The 21,948-nt window shown below is 43.2% G+C and overlaps 1 protein-coding gene across 8 annotated transcripts in view; it reads left to right on the forward strand.

Annotated features, from left to right (window-relative positions):
* The window catches only part of MYO9A (myosin IXA), a 172,984-nt gene that overhangs the window by 14,465 nt on the left and 136,571 nt on the right, over positions 1 to 21,948 (forward strand). For all 8 annotated transcript variants that reach the window (XM_064389169.1, XM_064389166.1, XM_064389167.1 and 5 more), the window contains exon 2: positions 16,940 to 17,861. In XM_064389169.1, the coding sequence (XP_064245239.1) occupies positions 17,019 to 17,861 (843 nt within the window). In that variant the 5' untranslated portion in view covers positions 16,940 to 17,018. The remainder of the gene's footprint in view (positions 1 to 16,939; positions 17,862 to 21,948) is intronic.

Consider the following 21,948-nt stretch of genomic DNA (forward strand, 5'->3'; position numbering starts at 1 on the left):
GAGAGCTCCCCTTTGTTAGCCTCTTGCAAAGCCAGCCCATGACATGGCTATGTTCAAGATGAATCTGAAAAAAAACCATTTGAAATTCTTCATCATATTACTGGAGATGAAGTATCTATTCTCACTTCATCCTATTTCTACATAAACTCATTAACTGACCTTCTCTGCTGTGTATTTCTCCTAATTAGTATTTTCAATGCCCTAGTGGACAGTTTGGTGTCTTCAATGCTCATCTGATCAAATCATTCTCTGTGTTGGTTTATGAAAGTGCTTCCATTTGCTCTGGTTGTGGTGTGGAGTGAAGGCAACCTCAGAGACACAACGGGATGTTGAGAGAGAGGGGAAGGGGATGTAGGAGGCTGTAGTTGGACAAAATCAGTCCAGATCAGCATTTGTAGTCAAGTGGAACGTACAATGTAGTCATCAACTTGTGTAATTTTGGTGGAGACAATTCAAAATTCAATTTGAACACTTTGTAAAGTATCCACGTGTAAATTTTGAAAGCTTCTGTGTGTCTGGGTCTCGGTCAGTTTTTCCTCTCATTCATGCTCCTGTGAATGTTTGCCAGCAGAATTCATGGGACTAAAACTTCCTAACATCTGGTTGGCCTTGGTCCAGTAATCATCTGCCTGTGTTTTTCACCTTAAACCTGAATTAGTGAGCACAGTCCTTAGGTATGGAGAACATGAATGCCCTCCTTCGGAAATTTCCCTAAACCTTGATGTCAAATGCTTTGTAGGTGTCTCAGCCTGACAGGATTTCTGGTGGTTGGTGTGATGGGCATCCACTTGACTCATTTGGACGTGTTAACCCCATTTCTACCAGCCTGATCCAATGTCAGGGTCCCACCATGGACGGGTTCAACCAGAGTTTTGGCCAGCAGCTCGTGCTGTTGGCACAAGAAGTGTAAAAATACTTGCCATCCCTAGAAATGTTTTGAGTTGGCTGGTTGTCTCCGTGATAAGCCCACCTCAGTTTTGGGTTTTCTCATTCCCAAACACAGAAAGCAGTGACCAGATGATCACAGGGAAGGAGTGTTGGAGGATGTGACCTCCTCTGCAGGAACTTGCTGTCCCTGTTAATTTTTCTGGCCCAATCCAGTGCTTCTCATTTTCGTCTGAAAAACCAGCTGGTTTAACTTCCCCTAGAGACACCACCCAAAAACCCCCAAACCCAGCAGTAAAGGGCAACCTGAAAGGAGATGTCATGGAGTGCTGTGGCAAGGACCTGCTGGGACGCAGTTAATTTTTTTATAAAATCAAATTAAAAGCATGTTTGCCACAGCTGCTCGTTGGAGAAGCTGTTTTGATTTATGTTCTTGCATCTTTTGCTTCTGAGATGAGACCCGGCATGGCAGAACGATGAGGTTCGGGGGAATATGAGCCAAACAGATGCACTTCAGAAAATGAAACTTCAATCTTGGATTTACTTAGCTCATTTCCTGGTGTCATTACCTTATCCTGATGATGAATGTGCCTAGCTGTGGGATCCTACACTGAATACATTTTGAGATGTTTTTTTCACGCTCCCTTCTGTGGATCTCATCACACAGCAGAGTTAATCCATTGCAGGCAGTTTCATTTCCATACCATATGTTCTTCAAGGCGTTCTGGAGCGATAATTATGTGGATACAATTTACTTTCCTTTGTCAGGCCAAGACGTGCTCTGCTTTTCAGGTACAGGGGGAGGCACACATGTTTTGTTGAAGTCTTGATGACTTTCTGAAGGTTCCATCTCCTGTTGTCTTTTAGAGGAGTCAGGAAGGACAAGCTTGAGGACAAGGAGATCATGTACTCACTCCAGAGTGTTTATTAGACTGACTTAACACCCCATCCTGCTAGTGGGATGTTTTCCTTAAAGATCAACCATCATTTCCATAACATTAATTATTGGGGAAGGCAGGGATGTAAATATTGTGGTGAATTTAAGGGATTGAAGATCTTTCCTGCTCAAATCCCCCTAGCTAAGTGTTAATGTAAATTATAAAAGGGAATTATGTACTCAGAAAAAGCCCAATCTCTTCTGGGATTTTTCCTATCTAACAAATAGTGAAGAACAAATTCAGCTGCAATTGCAAATGCCTGCAAAGACTTCACTGGTTTGCCCAAATTACTGAAGCAATGCACTGAAGTAGACAAATGTAGCAGCATCTGGATGGTACCAAAAAAGCTGAAACCTTAATTCTTGAAAGAAATCTGTTTCACCACTGTCTTTGAGCACAGTTTGTTTCAACTGGTTTGTGTTAGAGGTGAACAGGTTGTCCTTAGACTACTCATGTGACTGAAGTTTGGAGGAAAAAATATACTCAGTTGGATTATTTGGTAATTTAGGCTAGGAAATCTCTTCCTTGCACACACTTCCATAGGGTTTGGAGTTTTTTAAACTAAAATTTGATTTTTAAAATGATTAATAAAGCCAGATTGAATGCAAACCAGAATGCCAGTATATTAACTTGACAAAACAGTGCAGCAAGAACATTTGTTTCCCACACAGGACTTATTTTTACTGCTTTTGTAGAAATTATGTCCTTTAATATAAATTATGAATTTGTGGCTGTAGTAGAAAAGAAATGTTTTGAAAATATGTCTGCTGATAATTTACATTATAAAAGAGACTGAACAATTAAAAAGGGATTGTATGTAATGGATGGTGTCCCTGCCCATGGTGGGGTTGGAACGAGATCATCTTGGAGGTCCTTTCCAACCCAAGCAATTCTGGGATTCTCTAATCACTGGGAGCAGCTTTATTCCATCAAATCTATTGCTGTATTTTAGGCTACTGAGGCTGAAACCTCTACATGGCTGATTTCAGGACTGTGGCTGGGATCTTAGTGATACAGGGATAAAGGTGAAAAGGGAGACTTGCGAGGAGGGATGTCAGTGGTTAGATGATAAATCAGTGAATCCCTTCAGCACTTTGGAAGATGGAGATGCAGCATGTACTTTCCTCATGGCAGCAGGAGAGCCTGGGGTGACTTTTGGTGGGGGGAATCCCAAACCAACAGGTTATGGAATGTGAGGACAAGGAATTTGGTCTTCTCCTTCACTCTTCATGAAAATAAATAAAATTTTAGAAATCCCCAAACCTCTGTTTCAGAGAAACATGTTTTAGAAAGGGCAACAACCAAAATCCCTGATCCATTAAAAAATTACCCTTCAAACCTCATCATCCTTTAAATGTCAGGGGTTAAGCATGTTTAAGTCAAATTGCTGATGAGTTTTGCCATAGATTTCATTGGAGAGGCTCAAGGAAAGTGGAAAATCCCTGAGGCTCAGGTGTAAAGTCAGCAAGGATAAGAAGGAGTAGAACAAAACCTGTGTCTGTCAGACCCCAAACACTGACAGCACAAACACATTTATATACTTAAATATCTGGGAAGCTTTGGTTTGCATTCTGCCTGCAGCCAGGGTATAGACAAGGATAACAATCCTAGGCTGTTTTTCTGCAGAAAGGGACTTGTGACTGAGGATCAAAGATAGCACAGGGTAGAGCACAAGTTTCCTGTCCTGAAAAGCCAGCTGAATCTCAGGTTTCTGGTCTGACTTGTGGTCTGTGACTCCTGTGCTCACCATATAGGTGGACTTGGTATACTGGGGACAGAATTTTATAGGATGATACATGAGGCCTATTGAACAGAAAGAATGTTTCATATCATTTTATGTCTCAAAAAACCCCCAAACTAATACAGACACTGTGAAAATAATCAGGGATGGTAAAGAAATCAGGTCTGTTTTGGTCTCGTCTGAACAATGAGCAATAACCTGGCATTCATCTGACAAACCACGACAAGTCCTCCAAACCTTTCTGCTGAGATCCCTGTGGCATAAATTCCTTTTTAGGGCACTTTGAACTTTTCCTTAGTGTACTTTGACATTTACAGGGGTGACACACCTGCACATTCTTCCCACCGAGCTCATGCCAGCAGCTAACCCCGGGAGCTTCAGGCCTGTCGGACCCACGCTGTGTCTTCCCGTGGCTGATGAGAGCTGAGAGGTGGCATCTGCTCCAGACACTGCTGGGATGGATTGCTGGCTGTCATGGCCCCAGGCACCTCAGCCTGCTGTCCTAATGTTTCTAATTCTGCCGGTGAAATGGAGTGGAAGTAATCCCAAAACCCAATAGGTTGAATATTCTGGGTTTTTTTTATTACTTTATTGCTGAATCTCCTTTTCACCCCCCCACCCCTCCCTATTCCATAATGACCTTGCTTTGCCTCCAGCGAGAAAATTGAACTAATTTTGTTGACTTGTCTTTTTAAATACTCGTTATTGGATTTGCCCGACCTCTTTTTCTGCTGTGGAGAGTTGTGCTGGCTTTGTGCCAGTGGAATAATTTGTCGTAATCTGAAAGCGTTCGGTTAAAAGGATTTGCTGGCCCCCTCCCCAAACTTCTGCTTTGCATAAAATGATTCCTGGGGAACTTTGAGGTGTGTTGGTAGTTTGGGAAATGAATGTTTTCAAATGAATCCTTTTGAGTACAAAAAAGATAAGACACATGCACAGGACTGGAAATGCTTCACCTGAAATATTTGCAGTGTGGTGAATATGAATTAAAGATTTAATAGCTTGAGAGAAGTAAATGGTGTAGTATTTTTAGGCAGGACTTTGGAAGGTGCTTGTGAACTTCAGGGAGAGGTTTGTGATATAACATTGTATTTTAGTGTGGCAGAAAGTATGGGTTCTCTTTTGGGATCAACGTTGGATTCTCCTAAACGTGTTGGAGAAATCCATCTATTTTCTACGTGAAGATGTGCTTGTGGAAAACCACTGAGATCTGGAGGGCCTGTCATTCCCATCTCAGTTGTCCTTCATATAAATAAAAGGTGGAAATGAAGCCACTTGTGTCACCTGAGCCTGTTCCACCAGGATCAGCATCGCGTTTCAGTTTCTCCAGATAACGCACGGCTGACCTTGGCTGTGTCCTGTCCCCTCCCAGGGGTGGGGATGCCAGGTTTAGGAATTAATAACATGAGGTTTAGGAATTAATAATTCCACAATAGCTTGTGGAAGCTATTTGGCTGCTCATAATAATTCTTAAAGAGCTTCAAGAAAAGTAACTATTATGTTTATAACCAATTCTTCACTGTGACTTTGCTCACTGCAGAATCGTCTTTTTCTGTACTGATGGCACAGAAAGAATTGAAAATGCACTTAATGTTTTTTAATTAAGGAAGAGGCTTAAAAGCCAAGTGTGCTGCAGTTTTTGGAGGGAGGTTTGTATCTCACCTCCTGTGTCAGGTGTAATCAATGGCTTTCTGCACTAAGATAGGGAGCTCTCTGTTTTGTGGGAAGGAGGTGCCTCTGCTTTCACTCGAACATGGAAGAGAAAAATTGGGATGGACAGGTTGGCAAGTGGTGGAAAGTAAAAGGTGAGACGGCCCGATGACTTTCTCTGGGAATAACCCAGCAACCAAAGCTTTCACTCCTTCAATAATTATGGACTCACCTCAGACATGTTCAAAGCCAAGGTATCCCACGGGAGGCTTTCGATTTAGAACGGGTTTTGTAGGAAATGAGCATAGGAGCTGGAAAGGAGATGTTTTCACATTGCACTGGGCACCCCGTTTCAGGATAAAGGGTGATTATCCGCCGCCTGCAATTAGGGAAAATCCTTCACCGGAGCCGCTTTGGGAGCGGCCGGCGGAAAATGCAGGAACAGATGTCAGAGAAACAGTCTGGCAGGCCTGGCTTAGGGGAGCTTCTCTTTCTCCTGTGATGGTTCTGCTTGGGATGGGGAATTATCTTGGAGATGTTTAATACTGGGCTGCTGCAATCTGTCATCCAATTTCTTCAGCCATCTGAGGATGCCTGACCTCTCTCTGTGCTCTGGGGCTGTTTGTTTTCCCTTTGTTGTAATCTTCCCTTTTTCAGGATGGACCAGATCAGAATTTCTTTTTCATAGCAGTGCTCTATCCTAATGAAAAATTATGCTTGCCAAAGGAAAAAAATTGGAAGGCTCACCCCCCACATCATGCTCCGGATGGGAAAATAGTCCTAAAGACAAGTGAGGACACATGAAAGTACTGATAAAAAGCAAATTTATTGTGCTAATTTGAATATGCTCAGGTTTAACTTGTGCTCAGTGAAGCATTGAAATCATTCCTCTGCCAGTCCGGTGAATATTTTGATTTTTGCTGCTTGGTCTCTCAAGAAACCAGACATTCAGCTTCCAGATGAGATGTTTTTTTTTTTCCCAGAGAATATAATGAAATACAGACTGTTATCTCAATTGACTTAATTGCTACCTTATTGGATATATACAGTGATTTATAGAATAATTTTATTTTCCAGAATGTGCTTTTGAATTTTATTTTCTCTACAGCCACATTTATCTGCTCCCCAAGTTTGTGTGGAGCTGTAGCTTGTTGCTGGGAAAGGTGGAAGCTTCTACCCAAGTGCATCCTGGTCTCAGCTGCAATGTTGTTCCAGCTTTTGCCCCAAAAAGGGAAGATTCAAATGAAATGCAGAATCTGTGTCTTTGTTCCCCAGTGTCATCTTAATCCTTGTTTGTGAGTTCTGTCTGTCCTTCATTGTGTTGGGTGGCCGTAGGGGTGTACCTGTTTATGAGGTTTGGAAATCAGGGGTGCTTTCCTCCTAATCCTATAGCACAATGTGTGGAAACCCCCAGAAACAGCTTTAAATAACCCAGAGGCACCATAAACCACAGGTTTATTACAGCAAAATGTTGGGTCAGAGCATCTGATGGAGATCCCTGATAATTTACTGCTTATTTCATTTTAAAAAGCTGAATTATGGCATTCCTAATGGATGTATTGCTTCCCTGATGCTGGTCATCAAACACCTCTGAATTTCTACAGCCTCCAGTCAGTGTGTCTGATCCATCAGGAAAAGCAATAATGTGAGAACCTTAACGAGGAGCTGGATTTTGCTTGTCCAGGGCTTCAAGTTCTGCTCTCTCCCCACCTGCAGAGCTGCCTCCAACAGCAGCAGGAGGATGTGGAAGTGCTGGAGCCAGTCCAGAGGGGGCCATGGAGCCCCTCTGCTCTGGAGCCAGGCTGGGAGAGCTGGGGGGGCTCACCTGGGCAGGAGAAGGCTCCAGGGACACCTCAGAGCCCTGCCAGGCCTGGAGGGGCTCCAGGAGAGGGACTTGGGACAAGGGAACCACTTCCATTAAATACTTAATTGACTCCTGCTTTTTTGGTGTTTTTTATTTTTCTTTTTTTTTTTTCTTCTCGGTCTGATATCAATGTTTTCAAAGAACTACAAAGCCTGTGTTTCAGGTAGCTGCCAAGAACTATTTTTAGTGGAGCTGTCAGCTCTAATTCAAGAGATTTTTTGGTACTTCTTGCATTGTGAGGCAGCTTTTGTTTTTGGTTTCAAGTCCTGATGCTTTCAGAACACTCTTTTTCAAGTTTAAAAGCCACGCTTGTGTTGTGGCATTTGCCTGACAGTTTGATTTTCAGATAGAATATATTGGTTTGTGGTTCATTTAAATCCAGCATCCTTTTCCTGCTCTTGCTTGTAAATTATCATCATCTGTGGGCTGAATATTTTTATAAACATGGCCTTTAGAGGAAAAAGACTATATTTTTTTTTGTGAACTAGTTGCTGAAAGTCTTGTTTAAAGTATGACTCATCCTGTTTGGTGTTTGTTTTGGTTTTGGGGCTTTTTTGGTTTGGTTTTGTTTTTTTTTTTTCCTCCTTTGTAAGGTAACTAAGCCAGATCTGGCAGTACAGTTTTAATATTATTTTCCCTTTGATCTTTGACAGCACAATTCTTAGTGCTCTAAGATCTGTTCCTTGTGCTGCATGTGCTGTGCAGAGAATCTGTAGGTTACTATGAGCCTTAAATCAGTCTCTGGATAATAGAATCTTGCTCCTGCATGGACCAGGATGCTTTCATGTTGGTGCTACAGGATTTTCTAGTTTTACATTGAAAAGAAACTAATTTTGGAGGATTTTGAGCTGCTTGGTTTAAAGGAGTGGAAGGTACCTGTATGGTCTGGCTGCAGAGATCAAATCCCTGAAATATATCAATTATTTATAAGTTATTTATATTATTCTGATAAAATCTTTAGATTATTAAATATCACTAAGCTGCTTGAGACACTGAACATGGAGAGGAGACAGATAACAAATGGCATCACCTCTTACTTAATATGAAACTAAATCCAGGCAGGAGCAGCCTCTTGATTTCCTGAGGACACTGCAGCTCCTGCTGCTGAGGGCTGACCTTCACTGGATGCAGAGAAGATGATTCTCTGTGGGGAAATGATTTCATCTCCCATGGAAAACGGGAAGGAGGTGCAAGGACGAGAGGCAGCCCAAGGGTGGAGTTAGCTGAGGATTGCCTTTGTTTAAGGAGGATTTAAAAGAAGTGGAAGCTTTGGTTATTTTGTTGGGAAAATTCCGACTTGTAGCAGGAGAAACCAGCAGCTGCAGGGGCACATGGCACTGTAAGGTTATGGACTCCCAAAAATAACTTTATTCCTGTTCAGATGCTTGAGAAAAGCTGGACTGTAGTGTCACTGAAGAAGTAGGAGACTGAGCTGAAACATTGGAGAGTTGTCTTTTTAAACTCTCATTCATTAACAGGTATGTTCTACAGAAAATGGGAAAACATGGGAGTTATCTGCTGCCCAGCCAGAGTTAATTTGTATGGTTCATTTTGATCTTGAGCAGTAAATGTCCTATCAGGAGGAAAGCTGGAATCTTCTTGGCAGAAGAAAAAGCTCTTCTGGGTTTGTGTTGGTGGGTTGCAGGTAATAGTTCTTGTGAAATGCAATAAATTTGTGTAGGGGACACTGGAAAATTTAATTTGAAATGGACTGTTTGCCAAAAAGAGTTTTCTGTGAGAAGGCTTTAAAACCATCCCTTCCTCACTATCAGTCATGTTCCATAATCCTCCATAAAATGAGGAAAGGGAGAACATCAGTAACCACATTATTACATCTTCTCCTGGTGCTATTGCACTTAAATTTTACTTTGCTCCTAAGCTGAATTATCTTCTTAACTTCAAAGCTCCAAAGACTACAGGAAAAACATCTGAAATTATAATTATTTGACCAAGTACTCAGAAATAACATAGTGACATTCAATTATGTAAATTGTCCCTAATTTTATATTTTTGGGGAAATACAGCGTAGGTCTCGTCACTTCCACAGTGATTTAATGTTTATTTTCCTGTGGCTGTGGACTCCACAATAAGCAAGGCTGAGAGGTGTCCGTGTTTGTCTTGGCTTGTGCTGGAAGTGGGTTGAGTTTCCCAAGGATAGGGAATGTTGAGGAAGGATCCATGCTGAGGATCTGTGGGAGGACATAATTCTTTAACCCAACAAAATCCTTTAGCACGGATCTATATACTGATATTTATCAGTTTATTGATAGTTGATCTAGATTTATATATATTTATATGGCAATATTCAAAATACTCTGCCATTTCATCATAAAGGTGAGAAATAACTTCTTGGTGATAACATATAAAAATAATTTTTTTAAAATGAGCTGCCCTTTATTTCTGTTACCTTTGGATGGATGCATTTAGGTGCCAGCACAATGTATTTGTGCAATTCTTGGTGCTTCTGTAAATCCTCCTGCCTTTTTCTCAGCTGTTATCTCAAGTGTGGTGCTTGTTGGAGCTGGAAGTGGTCCTGGAGTGGCTCCACATCCTTCAGCAAACTTCCTTTTCAGCACGCCAGTCCTCAGCCTGCTCCCACCACCTTCAGCAGTGCATTGAGAGGAGAAGGATCCCTTGATTTACCCAGGTTTTGTTCTCTGAAGCTCTTGAGCTCCTCTAGGCTAGAAGCACCTTGTCCTTAATGCTGGTGTAATTCCTGAGCTCTCCAAAGGTATTTTCTGCAGCTATTTTGGGGCTGGGAGATGCTCCTCAGCGTGAATTCATTTAGTCCTTGGCAATGTTGCTTACACTTCATATCCATCATTTTTATCAGCTTCAAAAATGTTTTTATTGTCAAGGCTGCGGGTTTTCAGGCTCTGTATGTGAAATTTTAGCTGCAAACTAAAATATAAATAGCTGGGCACATGATTGTAGAGCTAAAAGGGAGATTCTGAGTCCATTTAAAGTTTCTGCAGCTGTCTGTGCTCCCTGGCTCTGCTCTGTGCCTGCAGCAGTGTGGGATTTGACAGGGATCTGTGTTTTTGGGATATCACCTCTACCACTTTGTTTCCAGTCAGATTTCCAGAGCCTGAACTGCTCTGTGTCCACCTGTGAAGAGCAAATCCAACCAGTCAAGTTGAAAATGTGATATTTTGGCTGTTCATGTGAACAGAATTGCTGTGTTGGTGGGGGATGCTCTGTCAGAAGATCATGCTGGAGCCTGGAGTTAATCCAGGAAAACCTGAAGGGGCTGTAAATGTAATTCTATCAGTTTATAAAGGACAGATTTTTCTTGGTGTTTGGGACAGGGTTGTCTCACCACTGACTACTTCATTAGTCATTAGAAGCAGCAAAACAAAATGCAGCAAGGATTTGTTTCCCTGCAGGACTCAAAACACTCAGGATACACCAGGCTCTTCCTTAGTTTCTGCCTTTTTGCCAATCCTTGCCATTCACTGACAGTTCTCCTTAGCCATATAGGGAATATAGGAGCAGCAAAGTAAGTTAAACAGGTGCAGTCTGAGAGAGGATCCAGCAATTCCTTTTGTTTCTTTAAATTTTATTTTTTATATTACTATTTTGTTGGTTTCTGGCAAAAAAAAAAAAAAAGCCAAGGGAGCAAATAGAGGATCCTGTTCTCTTTGTAGGGGTGTGTTTTGGGAGAACAGAAGTGCTTCCAGAAGTCAAGATTCAGTGACTCAAATCTGAAGCTCAAGAAAGAGGAACAATCCAGGCCAGGATTTTCTTTGCACCACTTATTTGGGTTTCCCAGCAGCAAGCAGAGATGCTGTGGTGGAAGTGAAGATGGGAGTCACTTCTCCCATGCAGCTGTCCCAGTCAAGACCTCACCAAGCCTCTTTGTAGTTTCTTTATTTAATTTTCATTTCTTTGGCACCACAGATGGTGTATCTGTGCCTTTGGTAGCATCTGCAGCCAGTGAGGCAGGAGTCATGCAGGCAGGAGGTTCATTCACTGCGTAGCCCAGGTCAGTTCCTTGGATGCTGACTCATTCCCTGCACACAAAGTGCTTTGACCTCCAGGGAAAGAATAAGTGATTGTGCTCTTATTCACATCCTAATTCAGTTCCTCCTTCACCAGAAATGTTTGTAACATATTAGGAGTAACTGATTTCACAACAGCTTTTCTTGTAATTTTTTTAGTGGGTTTTTTTTTTTAAATTTTTTTTTGGGGGGGGGGGGGGTGATTTTTTGGTTTGTTTTTTGGTTTGTTTTTTGGTTTCTTTGTTTTTGTGGTTGGTTTGTTTGTTTGTTAGGTTTTTGGGGTTTTTTTCCTTCCCATTTTGTCTCAGCTGAAAGGTCTGGTAGAAGCTGAGAGATTTCCACAGGAGATGCATCAGCAAGAATATAATGGATGGCAACATCCTCACCCACCTCCAGGTTCTAGAAGAGGAACCACTGAGTGCTGGTCATATCATAGGGAAATACCAAAACCTCAAGACAAGCTGATTCCAGGCTCTGGAAGGGATTATTTTTTATGTGCTTTATGTATTCATGGACTTCTTAATATCAGATTAAAGTATGGGGGAGCCCAGCCCATCACTGAAAGAGAGGAGGAAACCCTCTGGTGCCCAGCAAGGAGCTCCCAGGTGCCAAACTGAAATTCAAGTGTTATCTTCCACTGTAGAAGTGAACAGACAAGGAGGTGACAGAGTTACTTAAAGTGCTGAATAAAACTGAAAGACACAGGGAAAACCAGTGTGATATGACTTGTCTCAAATTTTTTAGGTCATGGAAGAAGCTGTTGCTCTCAGGAACAACTTAGAGAATACTTGCAACCTATTTTAGTTCCAGTGTGGACAACTTTAGGAACGATTTACATAGGGTGAGCTGTGCCACTGCTTCTTTTATCTTCTGGGAATCCCCCTTGGAGGCTGAGTAGGCATCTCTGGCTGTATAGGCATCTTTACTTCCAGAAAAATCCCCTTCTGCTTGAGGCAGGATGGTTGACACTGTCCAAGGTTGTCCTTTCATTTATGGCTCTTGATAATAACAGCCAGACCCCAGTTTACAAATCTCACTTGGACTGGGACATCGAGGAGGTTTAACTCAAAATCACTTAGGTTTGCAGAAAGAACACCAAATTTTTATGTTCACTCACATTTGCCTTGGACTCTGAGCAATACAAAGCAGGTTAGCAAAGGAGAGGAATTTCTTCCTTTCAAAGGAATTGTGACCAAATGGAAAATTTTAAGGGGAGAGGAAAGAAGCCTCTGAAACAGATGTTTCATTGGGATGTTGCTGCCATTGCCTCTGTGTCTTCACTGTTGGTGCCTGCAGGGTTTTGTTTTGGCTCAGGGCCAGGTCCAGCAGGGTCCTGTGTTGCTGCAGAGCTTCTGAGAATGTGTCTCCACTTCTGCTTTCATTTTCTGTTCTAATTTAAGTTGTCTCACTGCTTTGGCATCTTGCTTAGGTACCTCAGTCCAAATAAACTGCTCTGAAATTCAGCCAAAAGACCTTCCTTCTATATGTGGACAATCCTGGGGTGCTAATGGGTGTATTTTTCCCCATCCAAGCTTATCATTCTTTAAGAAGTAAATTTGTATTGTGATTACAAATCAAGTTGAAGACATCCCTGCTCATTGCAGGAGCGTTGGACTAGATGACCTTTAAAGGTCTCTTCCAAAACAAACCATTCCAAGATCTCTGTAATGCTTCCAAATCTCACCTTTCCTGTGATGGAACTTTTATTCTTTTGGATGAAAATAATCTGCATAAATCTGTGTTTTGGGTACATCCACTACTGCACATGAGGTTCTTTGAGAGAGATCCACGTAGGTGATTAAGTGACAATAATTACATTTCTCTCCCAGTGGGAAGAGAAAAACATGGTGAGCATGGGAAAGGAAGATGATAAAAGAAGAGGGTTAAGTGTTCTGTAGATTCTGAAAGGAATGACATGTGAAAAGGTGCAATGATAACCAAGATGCTGAGCTTCCAGCTGGCTATTCCTCCTGTGTGTAGCTGGCGCAGATGTGTGGGTCTGGTGTCAGTTTTGATGTCACTCAGGTGTTATTTTGGGTACCAGCAGCACGAGGCTGTCGGCTGCTACAGGAGAAACATCCAGGGAGCTCTTGTGCCCTCAAATTCAGATTAAGCAGTGAAGTGTGTTTAGATTGGCAGCTTCTTTAGCAGATTTTATAAGTTTATCGATACCAGGAATTACTGCCCTGCACGGTGTGTGTTGGGAGGTGCTGGGGGATGGATAAATCCAGGCTGTCCTGAGAACCAAACCCTGAGGATTGGAAATGGGGAGAAAGTTTCCCTGTTTTTGTAGTCCTTTGCCAGGTTAGGGGATGTTATAATAAACTCAGTGAACTTTGCTTCCAGAATTGCCCCTTTAGCAGCCTCAGTGCTGACACTGATCCCTGTTTTTTCCAAATCATTCGGTATTTGGCAAACTCTGCACATGATTTCAGGCTTTAGCTGTCACAGATTATTTATGCTGGGTTTGGATGCTTCCAGTGGACAGTTTGTTTTGGATTTTTGCCACGTGCTGCTAACGCTGTCCCTGAAAATGAACGTATTGAGGCTGCTCTTTCTGAATGGGTATTAAACTGTGATCATATAGCAAAAGATCATATAGAATGTAAAAATCAACCAGTATTTACCTGTTTAGTGTCTGTACAAAGTCTAATTGGTAACCAAAGTTTTAGTATTTTTCTGTCAACCTGCTAATAATCAGATGATTATTGTCAATTTTATCAGGACCCTTTGAGCCTTCCCCTTGGAAATAGTAATTGATTTTAAATGCAGGAGAACCCAGGTAATAGAATTAATTTGTAACCATGTTTGGAGATTGTGCTTTTTTATGTTGGAAATAAAATTACGTTAGTGTAGTAAAATTGAGCAAATTCAGGATTAATTTGAGAAGAATCTTCATTCAAACATAGAAAATGGAAAAGGAAAATAGAAAATATTAGGATGAAAGTGTATGGTCAGGGGGCTGGAGCCCCTCTGCTCTGGAGCCAGGCTGGGAAAGCTGGGGGTGCTCACCTGGAGAAGAGAAGGCTCCAGGAAAACCTCAGAGCCCCTGCCAGGGTCTGAAGGGGCTCCAGGAGAGCTGCAGAGGGATTGAGGATAACGAAAGGAGGGACAGGACAAGGGGGAATGGCTTCCCTCTGCCAGAGGGCAGGGATAGATGGGATATTGGGAAGGAATTTCTGGCTGTGAGGGTGGGGAGGCCCTGCCCAGAGCAGCTGTGGCTGGATTCCTGGAAGTGTTCCAGGCCAGGTTGGATGGGGCTTGGAGCACCCTGGTCTAGTGGAAGGTTTCCCAGCCCATGTCAGAGATGGAATGAGATGAGCTCTAAAGCCTTTTCTAGCTCACACCGTTCCATGATTCTGTGTTGACTTAAAATGGCATAAACGTTTCCTTTCATAGGTGTGCAGAGTCCGTGAATTTTTGGCCAGAGTGTTCCCAGGAGTTTGCAACAGACGAAAATGTATAAATAACTGAAGTGTAGCATCATTTTTATATGTTCACCTATAAATGTAAGCATGCAGTAACTCAAAAGGCCTTTAATTAAAATAGTGCATAGAGCAAGTATTGATAGGTGACACAATACAAGCTTTGTGTCATTCTTTTCACAATACCATTTAATTTTTCAAGTAATGAAATAGCTAATACAACAGCCTGCAGGAGTGGTTGTCATTAGGAGAACCTTTCTCCCTACATATGTTAATTACCTTAGGATGGACATTTCCTTGCATTATTTTCCCCAGAATGTTTTGAAAAAGCTGACTGCATGCACAAGATGTGTTGGACTCTGAGCCAGGGCCAGGCTCATGTACAGCAGGGCACAGGAGACCACAACCAATTAACTTCATTAACATTGCTTTAACCTCCCTCAACACTCCAAGCCATGTTTGAGGTTGTTACCAGTAAACCCTGTGGCACCCCTGGGATTTACAAGGCTGGAATTAACACCCCTTTACTTTCTGATCTCGGAAGCTTCTGCTCTTTGAGTGGTTTTGGTGGGGGGGGGACTTGGCTCTTCTATGTCCCCAGAGCTGCTGAGGCTTCTAGCATCTCTGTGGGGTTCACACTTGGCTTGCAGCCCTGCTGGATTCAAGTTGTTTGGATGCAGAAGGCACAAGTGTTTGTTGTTACCAATTCCATGCAGAATAAACATCTCTAGAGATGTTTGGGTGGGTGGGGTGGGGTGGCGTGGTCCTTTATAGCGTATTTATTGAGTGTGCAGGAGGGAGGAGGCAAGGGCAGTTTGCTCAAGGTAAGCAACTTAAAGTCCTGTTTGCACTTCTCACGTGAGTCAGCAGTCTTGGATACGCTCTGATAACATCAATAAAAATAGCCAGTCCTCTTGGCTTCAGCTTTGAAGTGAAATCTGGGTGAGGAATTACCGAGCTTAACTATAGTGGGGGGGTTTGTTCACCCCTTCTTGATGAAAAGCTGATGCTGGAGTTGCAGAGCTACACAAAGCAAGCCCAGCCCATCCCTGACATCATCCCTGTTGCATCTGTGCCTGTAGTAAAGCCATAGGAAAGCAGCTGGAACACTTCCCGGTGCATAACGTATGTCCTGCTACCAAGCAATGCGCCGTGAATCTCTGCCAGATGGATTTCACTGGGACATATTCATTGCTGGGCTTTGAAGTGCGCGTGGCTGGGGATAATATACTTCATGAAATATTGGAGCGAGAAACAATACAGCATAAAATAGTGCTGTTCATTTGAGGGCCTCAGAAATGAAACAATTCTCCAAATCCCAGCCTTGGAGTGGATGTAGGAGACGAGGGTGGCTGTGCTTGGACTGAAGGTCCTGGACCTGGAAACCTGGGGGAGACTGCAGGAACAGGGTGAGCAGTTACTCTTGTCAGCATCAAATATCTGAAGTTCTCTAAACCTGTTGTAGGTTTTGACTTCATGTTTTTTTTCACCCTTCTTGAGCATTTTGTTGATGCCAGGAGGGAACTGTCATAGTTGTGAGGTCTTGCTCCAGTGGGGCAGTGCTCAACAAAAAACTCAACATTACAAATAACATTAACATGTGCATCATGTAAACTTTCATCTGTATGAAATGTCACTGCCACCTGATTGCCCAGATCGTGGTTCTGAGGGTCCTGCTTTTCTCCCTAGTTCCATTTAGTCTTTCTTTTGGAGTAACTCTTAACATCTTCCAGGGCAGTTTGGAGTTTGCTAGAACTGGTGGAGAACTGGGGCCCTTTAACTCTGAATGTGCTTTTATCTGGGGCTGCTGGTGGTGTTTTATCTTCCTGTAGTGATGAGGTTTGAGAAATCAGCTGCACATTTGATGTTTCCTTGCCAGAGATATGGGTTTGTTTGGTTTTGAGCAGGACAAGAGAAATAAAATGTGCAATGTACAAAGGAGTTGTTTGCAATTAACTCATATCCAATGTGAGATATGCACATCTCTGAAAAAGTGTGACTTGGTAGGGGAAAAAGTGCTGCTGATTAAATCATCATGGGTTCAAAATCTCCTGGACAGGAAGGAAAGGAGTTTATCTCCTCTTCACTGGCACAGGACTGTGGAAAAATGCATCTGTAGCAAGGGCCCCTGTAGTTGTGCAGGGGAAGGTGATGGTCATTTTGTTTTAGCAGCTGAAATTTGTGGGTGCTGAGTACCATGCATCCATGAGATTGATTCAGGAGGTTGTCTGGTGTGTTGCTCACAAAATTTTCACTGAAAATCAGAGGGTGTTTCTGATACCTCAGGCTGGGGGCAAAATTAGCAAAAGCTTGAGGTGCTGTGGGAGGGGGAAGAGGAGGAGGCTGCCTTGTTTGTGTAGTGTTTGGGTGTTGAACACCTTTTGGGTATTTGTAGGATAGCACCTAACCTGGCTTTATTTTGGTTTTTTTTTCAGCCTTGCTAACATGATGACCTGACAAGATCCAGCACAGTCCTGACTATGCAGCACAGGGACTGATGGGAAAGGATCCAATATGAGTGTGAATGATGTTGGAGGCAGACGACGCTTTGAGGATAGCGAGTACACGCTGCACATCTACCCCGGGAGCATCGCAGAGGGGACAATCTACTGCCCCATCACCGCCAGGAAAACGTCCACGGCCGCCGAGGTGATCGATTCCCTCATCAACAAACTCCAGCTGGAGAAAACAAAATGTTACGTGCTGGCAGAAGTGAAGGAGTTCGGAGGGGAGGAATGGATCCTCAACCCCACGGACTGCCCGGTGCAGCGCATGATGCTGTGGCCGCGCATGGCGCTGGAGAACCGCATCAGCGGCGAGGATTATCGCTTCCTGCTGCGCGAGAAGAACCTGGATGGCTCCATCCACTACGGGAGCCTCCAGTCCTGGCTGCGGGTGACGGAGGAGCGGCGCAGGATGGTGGAGAGGGGCTTCCTCCCCCAGCCCCAGCAGAAGGACTACGATGACTTATGTGGTTTGCCGGACCTGAACGAGAAAACGCTCCTGGAAAATCTCAGAAACCGCTTCAAGCAGGAAAAGATCTACACCTACGTTGGCAGCATCCTCATTGTTATTAATCCCTTCAAATTCCTACCTATTTATAACCCTAAGTATGTGAAGATGTACGATAACCATCAGCTGGGGAAGCTGGAGCCCCACATTTACGCCGTGGCAGATGTGGCTTACCATGCTATGCTCCAGAGGAAGAAGAACCAGTGCATCGTGATTTCAGGAGAGAGCGGCTCGGGAAAGACACAGAGCACCAACTTTCTGATTCATCACCTCACCGCCCTCAGCCAGAAGGGATTTGCCAGTGGAGTAGAACAGATTATTCTTGGAGCTGGCCCAGTGCTTGAGGTAAGATGGAAACGATAGTAGTGTGGAAATGTTTTAATGGTGAAAAAAACCAAACCTGAGTAGTTGGGATTTTATTGTGGCACTTAACTCTGTGGTTATCTGCTAAATACTGATAACCAAGTGACAACAGCATAGCAATGAGAGAAGCTTGTGTTTCCACCTATAGAATATTACCTGCTTCCAAAAAAAAAATCAGGATGAAAACAAAAGTACAGCAGATGGCTTGCTGCCAAATTTGTTAATGCTTTGTTTTCACGCAAGCGTTTTTCAATGCAGGTTTATCTCGGTGGTTTCTCAGTGGGAAAATGGAAATGAGAATTATCAGTAGCAATTTTCTAGTATATTGAAAAGGGATTTCGTTGGACACAATGTATTGATAATGTTGTATTTATGGAGTTTCTGTGCAGTCAGCTTCTTTGAGCTGGGGAAGAAATCAAAGGTGACTTTCATGGTCAAAACTGTCTTTTCTAACTATGGGTGCTTGATTTGGCCACTGATTAGGTACTTTATGAGGACTCTTCCTGTGTATTAGAGGTTAGATAAACTTGAACATCAACTTTGATGAAACTCTGAAGTGGGATACCAGCATTCATTAATTAATTAGTCAGGAGTTTGCCCCACAGTGGTTGAACTGGTTTTCTTTGGAATTGCCAGCTTTGCTAGTTAGAATTTTGTTGCTTAAAGCGCATCTGCTCACGGGTGATGTGTCAGTTCCAGCAATGCCATTGTTCTTGGAAGCCATGATACATGGAGGTGGTTTGGTGCATGCATCCTCTCACTGTCTGGAGTTGATGAGAAAACATCAGACCAGGCTCCTGTAATTAATGGTGGTTACTGTGGTAACCCACATTGGTGACCACATTAATTTCAGAAAACTGGTATGAAGACTATTGCATTCCACCTCCAGTCCTGTTATTCTACCTGCAGTCCTGTTATTTATTTGAAACACTTCCATGCTCTTTAGTTTTTGATAGGTTGCTTAATGTGTCCTGTTGGACCCAAGGTAATTTTATAGTTCTCTTTAGCAGTGTTAGAGGGGTCTCTGTCTAAGTTAGATTTCTGGAGGTGGGGAAGAGAGATCTCTATGAAAGGGAAGGTAGAAGGAAGTTTGGGGAATTGTTTTTTGTCTTAGATTCTACTTTTCTCAGGAATAGATTGTCTATTTGCTTGGCTCTTGGATGGAGAGAGGCATCACAAATGGTTTACTGGGAATCCTGCTCTGGTGGTGGCCACTCACTTCTTCTGGGGACCATTCCTGGAATGGTTTGGGTTGGAAGGGATTATCCCATTCCACCCCCTGCCATGGATAGCAGCACCTTCCTCTATTCCAGGTTGCTCCAAGCCCCATCCAACCTGGCCTGGAACACTTCCAGGAATGGGGCTTGGACCAGGGCCCTGTGGCAGGGCCTCTCCACCATCACAGGGGAGAATTCCTTCCGAATCCTTAATATTCTTTTCCTTTAAAAAGCAGCTTTGTAGTTCCTCTCCTTGGTTCCCTTTCCTCTAGATGAGGTTGCTCAAAGCCCCAGTGTCTGGCAAGTTGTGTGTGTTGGGATGAGGTGGAGGGCAGGGATGCACTCCAGCCTTTTGTTTTCCTTTCGCAAGATCTGCAGCTGTTTTTGAGGGAAAAAAATCCTGAATCATATCTGTTATATATTTTTTTTGCTGTTGGAACAGAAGTTTGCATTCCTTCACTCCGGCAGCTGGACAACTGCTGTTGTGCTGTGTCTGCTTCCAGTCCTCTTGGAAAAAGTGGGGGTAATCCAGAATTTCTTCTGCTCTGCCAGCACCGGTCCCAAATAGTCACAAATCAGGCAGCCTGAAAGATAAAGTGCCTATATTTCTGCTTGTCCTTCTCTTTCTAGAATTTCCCAAGAAAGGGATCTTCAGAGCAGAGCTTTGGGTTGCATTACTCTGCAAAGCGTTTGCAGATTTGACCTTTTGAGTTGTGGTTGAAATAAATTGAATAAACTCTGGAAGTTTAGATGCCAAACTTTTGGGGATTTTTTTCTTCTTTTCCTTTGTTCTTCTCTCCTCCATTCACCTTCTGCATTCCCTTTGCTTTCCCTTTGCATATTTAACACCAGATTGTGTTGAGCTCAGGTCTGTTCTTCAGAGGCAGTGACACAGCTCTTTGTGCTGCAAATTCTGATTTAGGAGATGGAGCAACCAACAGCTCCCTTGGACCCGCTGATCTCTTTCTCTGCCTGCAAAGTGTCTCTGGCAGGACAAGTGCATGGAACCTCCTGTTCCTGGGAATGCCTTGGCTGTCATGCTCACACAGCAGGAGCGGAAGGAGAGCAAAATTAAGATTTTCTTTTTTTTTCTACAGCTTCTCTGTTTTCCTAATTTACCTTTCTTGAACAGCTTCGGGCTATTGTTTGGGATTTTTTTTGTTGCATGAGATTCCTGAGTCTTGTCCAAATTGGACTTTTGGGGATGGCTGTCAAGACAAGCTGTTACTGCCCTCTGAACACGGTGACATCATTCACTAGTTGCACGTAGCTTGAGGTGTGTACTGAGACCAGGCGTGTCCTTTTAAAGTGTATTTGATGTAAATCCTATGGACTTTTTTTCCTCTGCTGGGATTTAATAGGAGAATTTTGTTGTAGTGGTGCTCCTTGGAATGGTTGCAGTATGCTTTTTTTGGTGATAAATGATATTTTAAAATACTTGTGTATTTATATATTATCTTTCATAAATTATATTCCTTAAATACCATACTAATTTTTCCAATAACAAGATCCCAATTTTTTTAAAAACAGGTGATTTTCTTTATATTTTTCCTCAGTTTCCCCCCATTTTCTTATAAAACACATTGTGCCCTATAAGAACTTGCTTATTCAGCAGAGCTGAGCTTACAAAAATTTTGCACTCTGGCTCTTCAGTTTCAAGACTGACCTTCTCAAAATCTGTAGTTTTGTGTAGTTAATTGAGGAAGGGTTCCACCTGCTGCAGTTCCATTCTGTTTCTGATTGACTCCATGCAATACTTGTAGTGAGGGTGACTTCTGCTCATCTTGATCCTCCATCAGGAGCCTGGAGTGCCACACCTCAACAAGACATCGAGGGGCTGGAGCACCACCAGGAGCAGCTGAGGGAGCTGGGGGGGCTCAGCCTGGAGAAAAGGAGGCTCAGGGGGCACCTTCTGGCTCTCCCCAGCTCCCTGACTGGAGGGTGCAGCTGGGGGAGGCTCTGTTCCCAGGGAACAAGGGAGAGGACAAGAGGAAATGGCCTCAAAATGTGCCAGGAGAGATTTAGGTTGGAAAAAATTCTTCACACTGGAAAATATGTGGCTGCCCCATCCCTGGAAGCATTCAAGGAGAGGTTGAACAACCAGGTCTGGTGGAAGGTGTTCCTGCCCAGGGCAGGGGGTTGGAAAAGGTGGCCTTTGAAGTTCCTGTGTGATCCAAATCATGCCATGATTCAATTTGTGCTCTGTCTGGAGAACTGGGCTTTATCCCTGCAGGGATATTTTATCCCAGATCTAGGGAACTTGTTGATGTGAACTTGGAACAGTGTTTTAAAACCCTGTTTTCTCTTTAATTATATTAGCTAGAAACATCCAGATGAACTTTATGTTGGAATCTCAGCTTGTTTTTATGGACTGTAACCCTTAGAGGTGGGATGTGGATGGGATCATCACCTTGCACTGGTACATGGTACAGCCTGTGAGCATCCTCCTGAACCATGCTTCAGCTTTCTGGGGAGCTCTGAATGCAAGTTAATTTATTACATCTTGCTAATTTCTTTTTCAATTATGCATAAAACTGCAAAAGTAGGAAAATCCTCCCTGGCTCAGGTATGTCCAAAGGTCCTCAGACAGGTAGTGGATGAACCTTGGTCTGAAGGAGTCTGCACCAGATTATTTCACCATCGGTCCCTTTCTCAGCATCTCATTTGTCACAGGAGTACAGCATGGCAGCTACACACAGCAGATGTGTTGTCTGAGCAGCTGTTTATTTGCCTTTTCAGACATCCCAGTGGGGATCTCTCAGTTGGTTTAAAAAAGAAAAAAAAAAGCCAAGAGCTGTGTTCCTGGGAGAGGCCTCGGAGCACAGGCGGTGGCCAAGGGGAGCTGCTGCTGC

This window comes from Passer domesticus, chromosome 14, assembly GCF_036417665.1.
Source record: "Passer domesticus isolate bPasDom1 chromosome 14, bPasDom1.hap1, whole genome shotgun sequence".
Classification (NCBI taxonomy): domain Eukaryota; kingdom Metazoa; phylum Chordata; class Aves; order Passeriformes; family Passeridae; genus Passer; species Passer domesticus.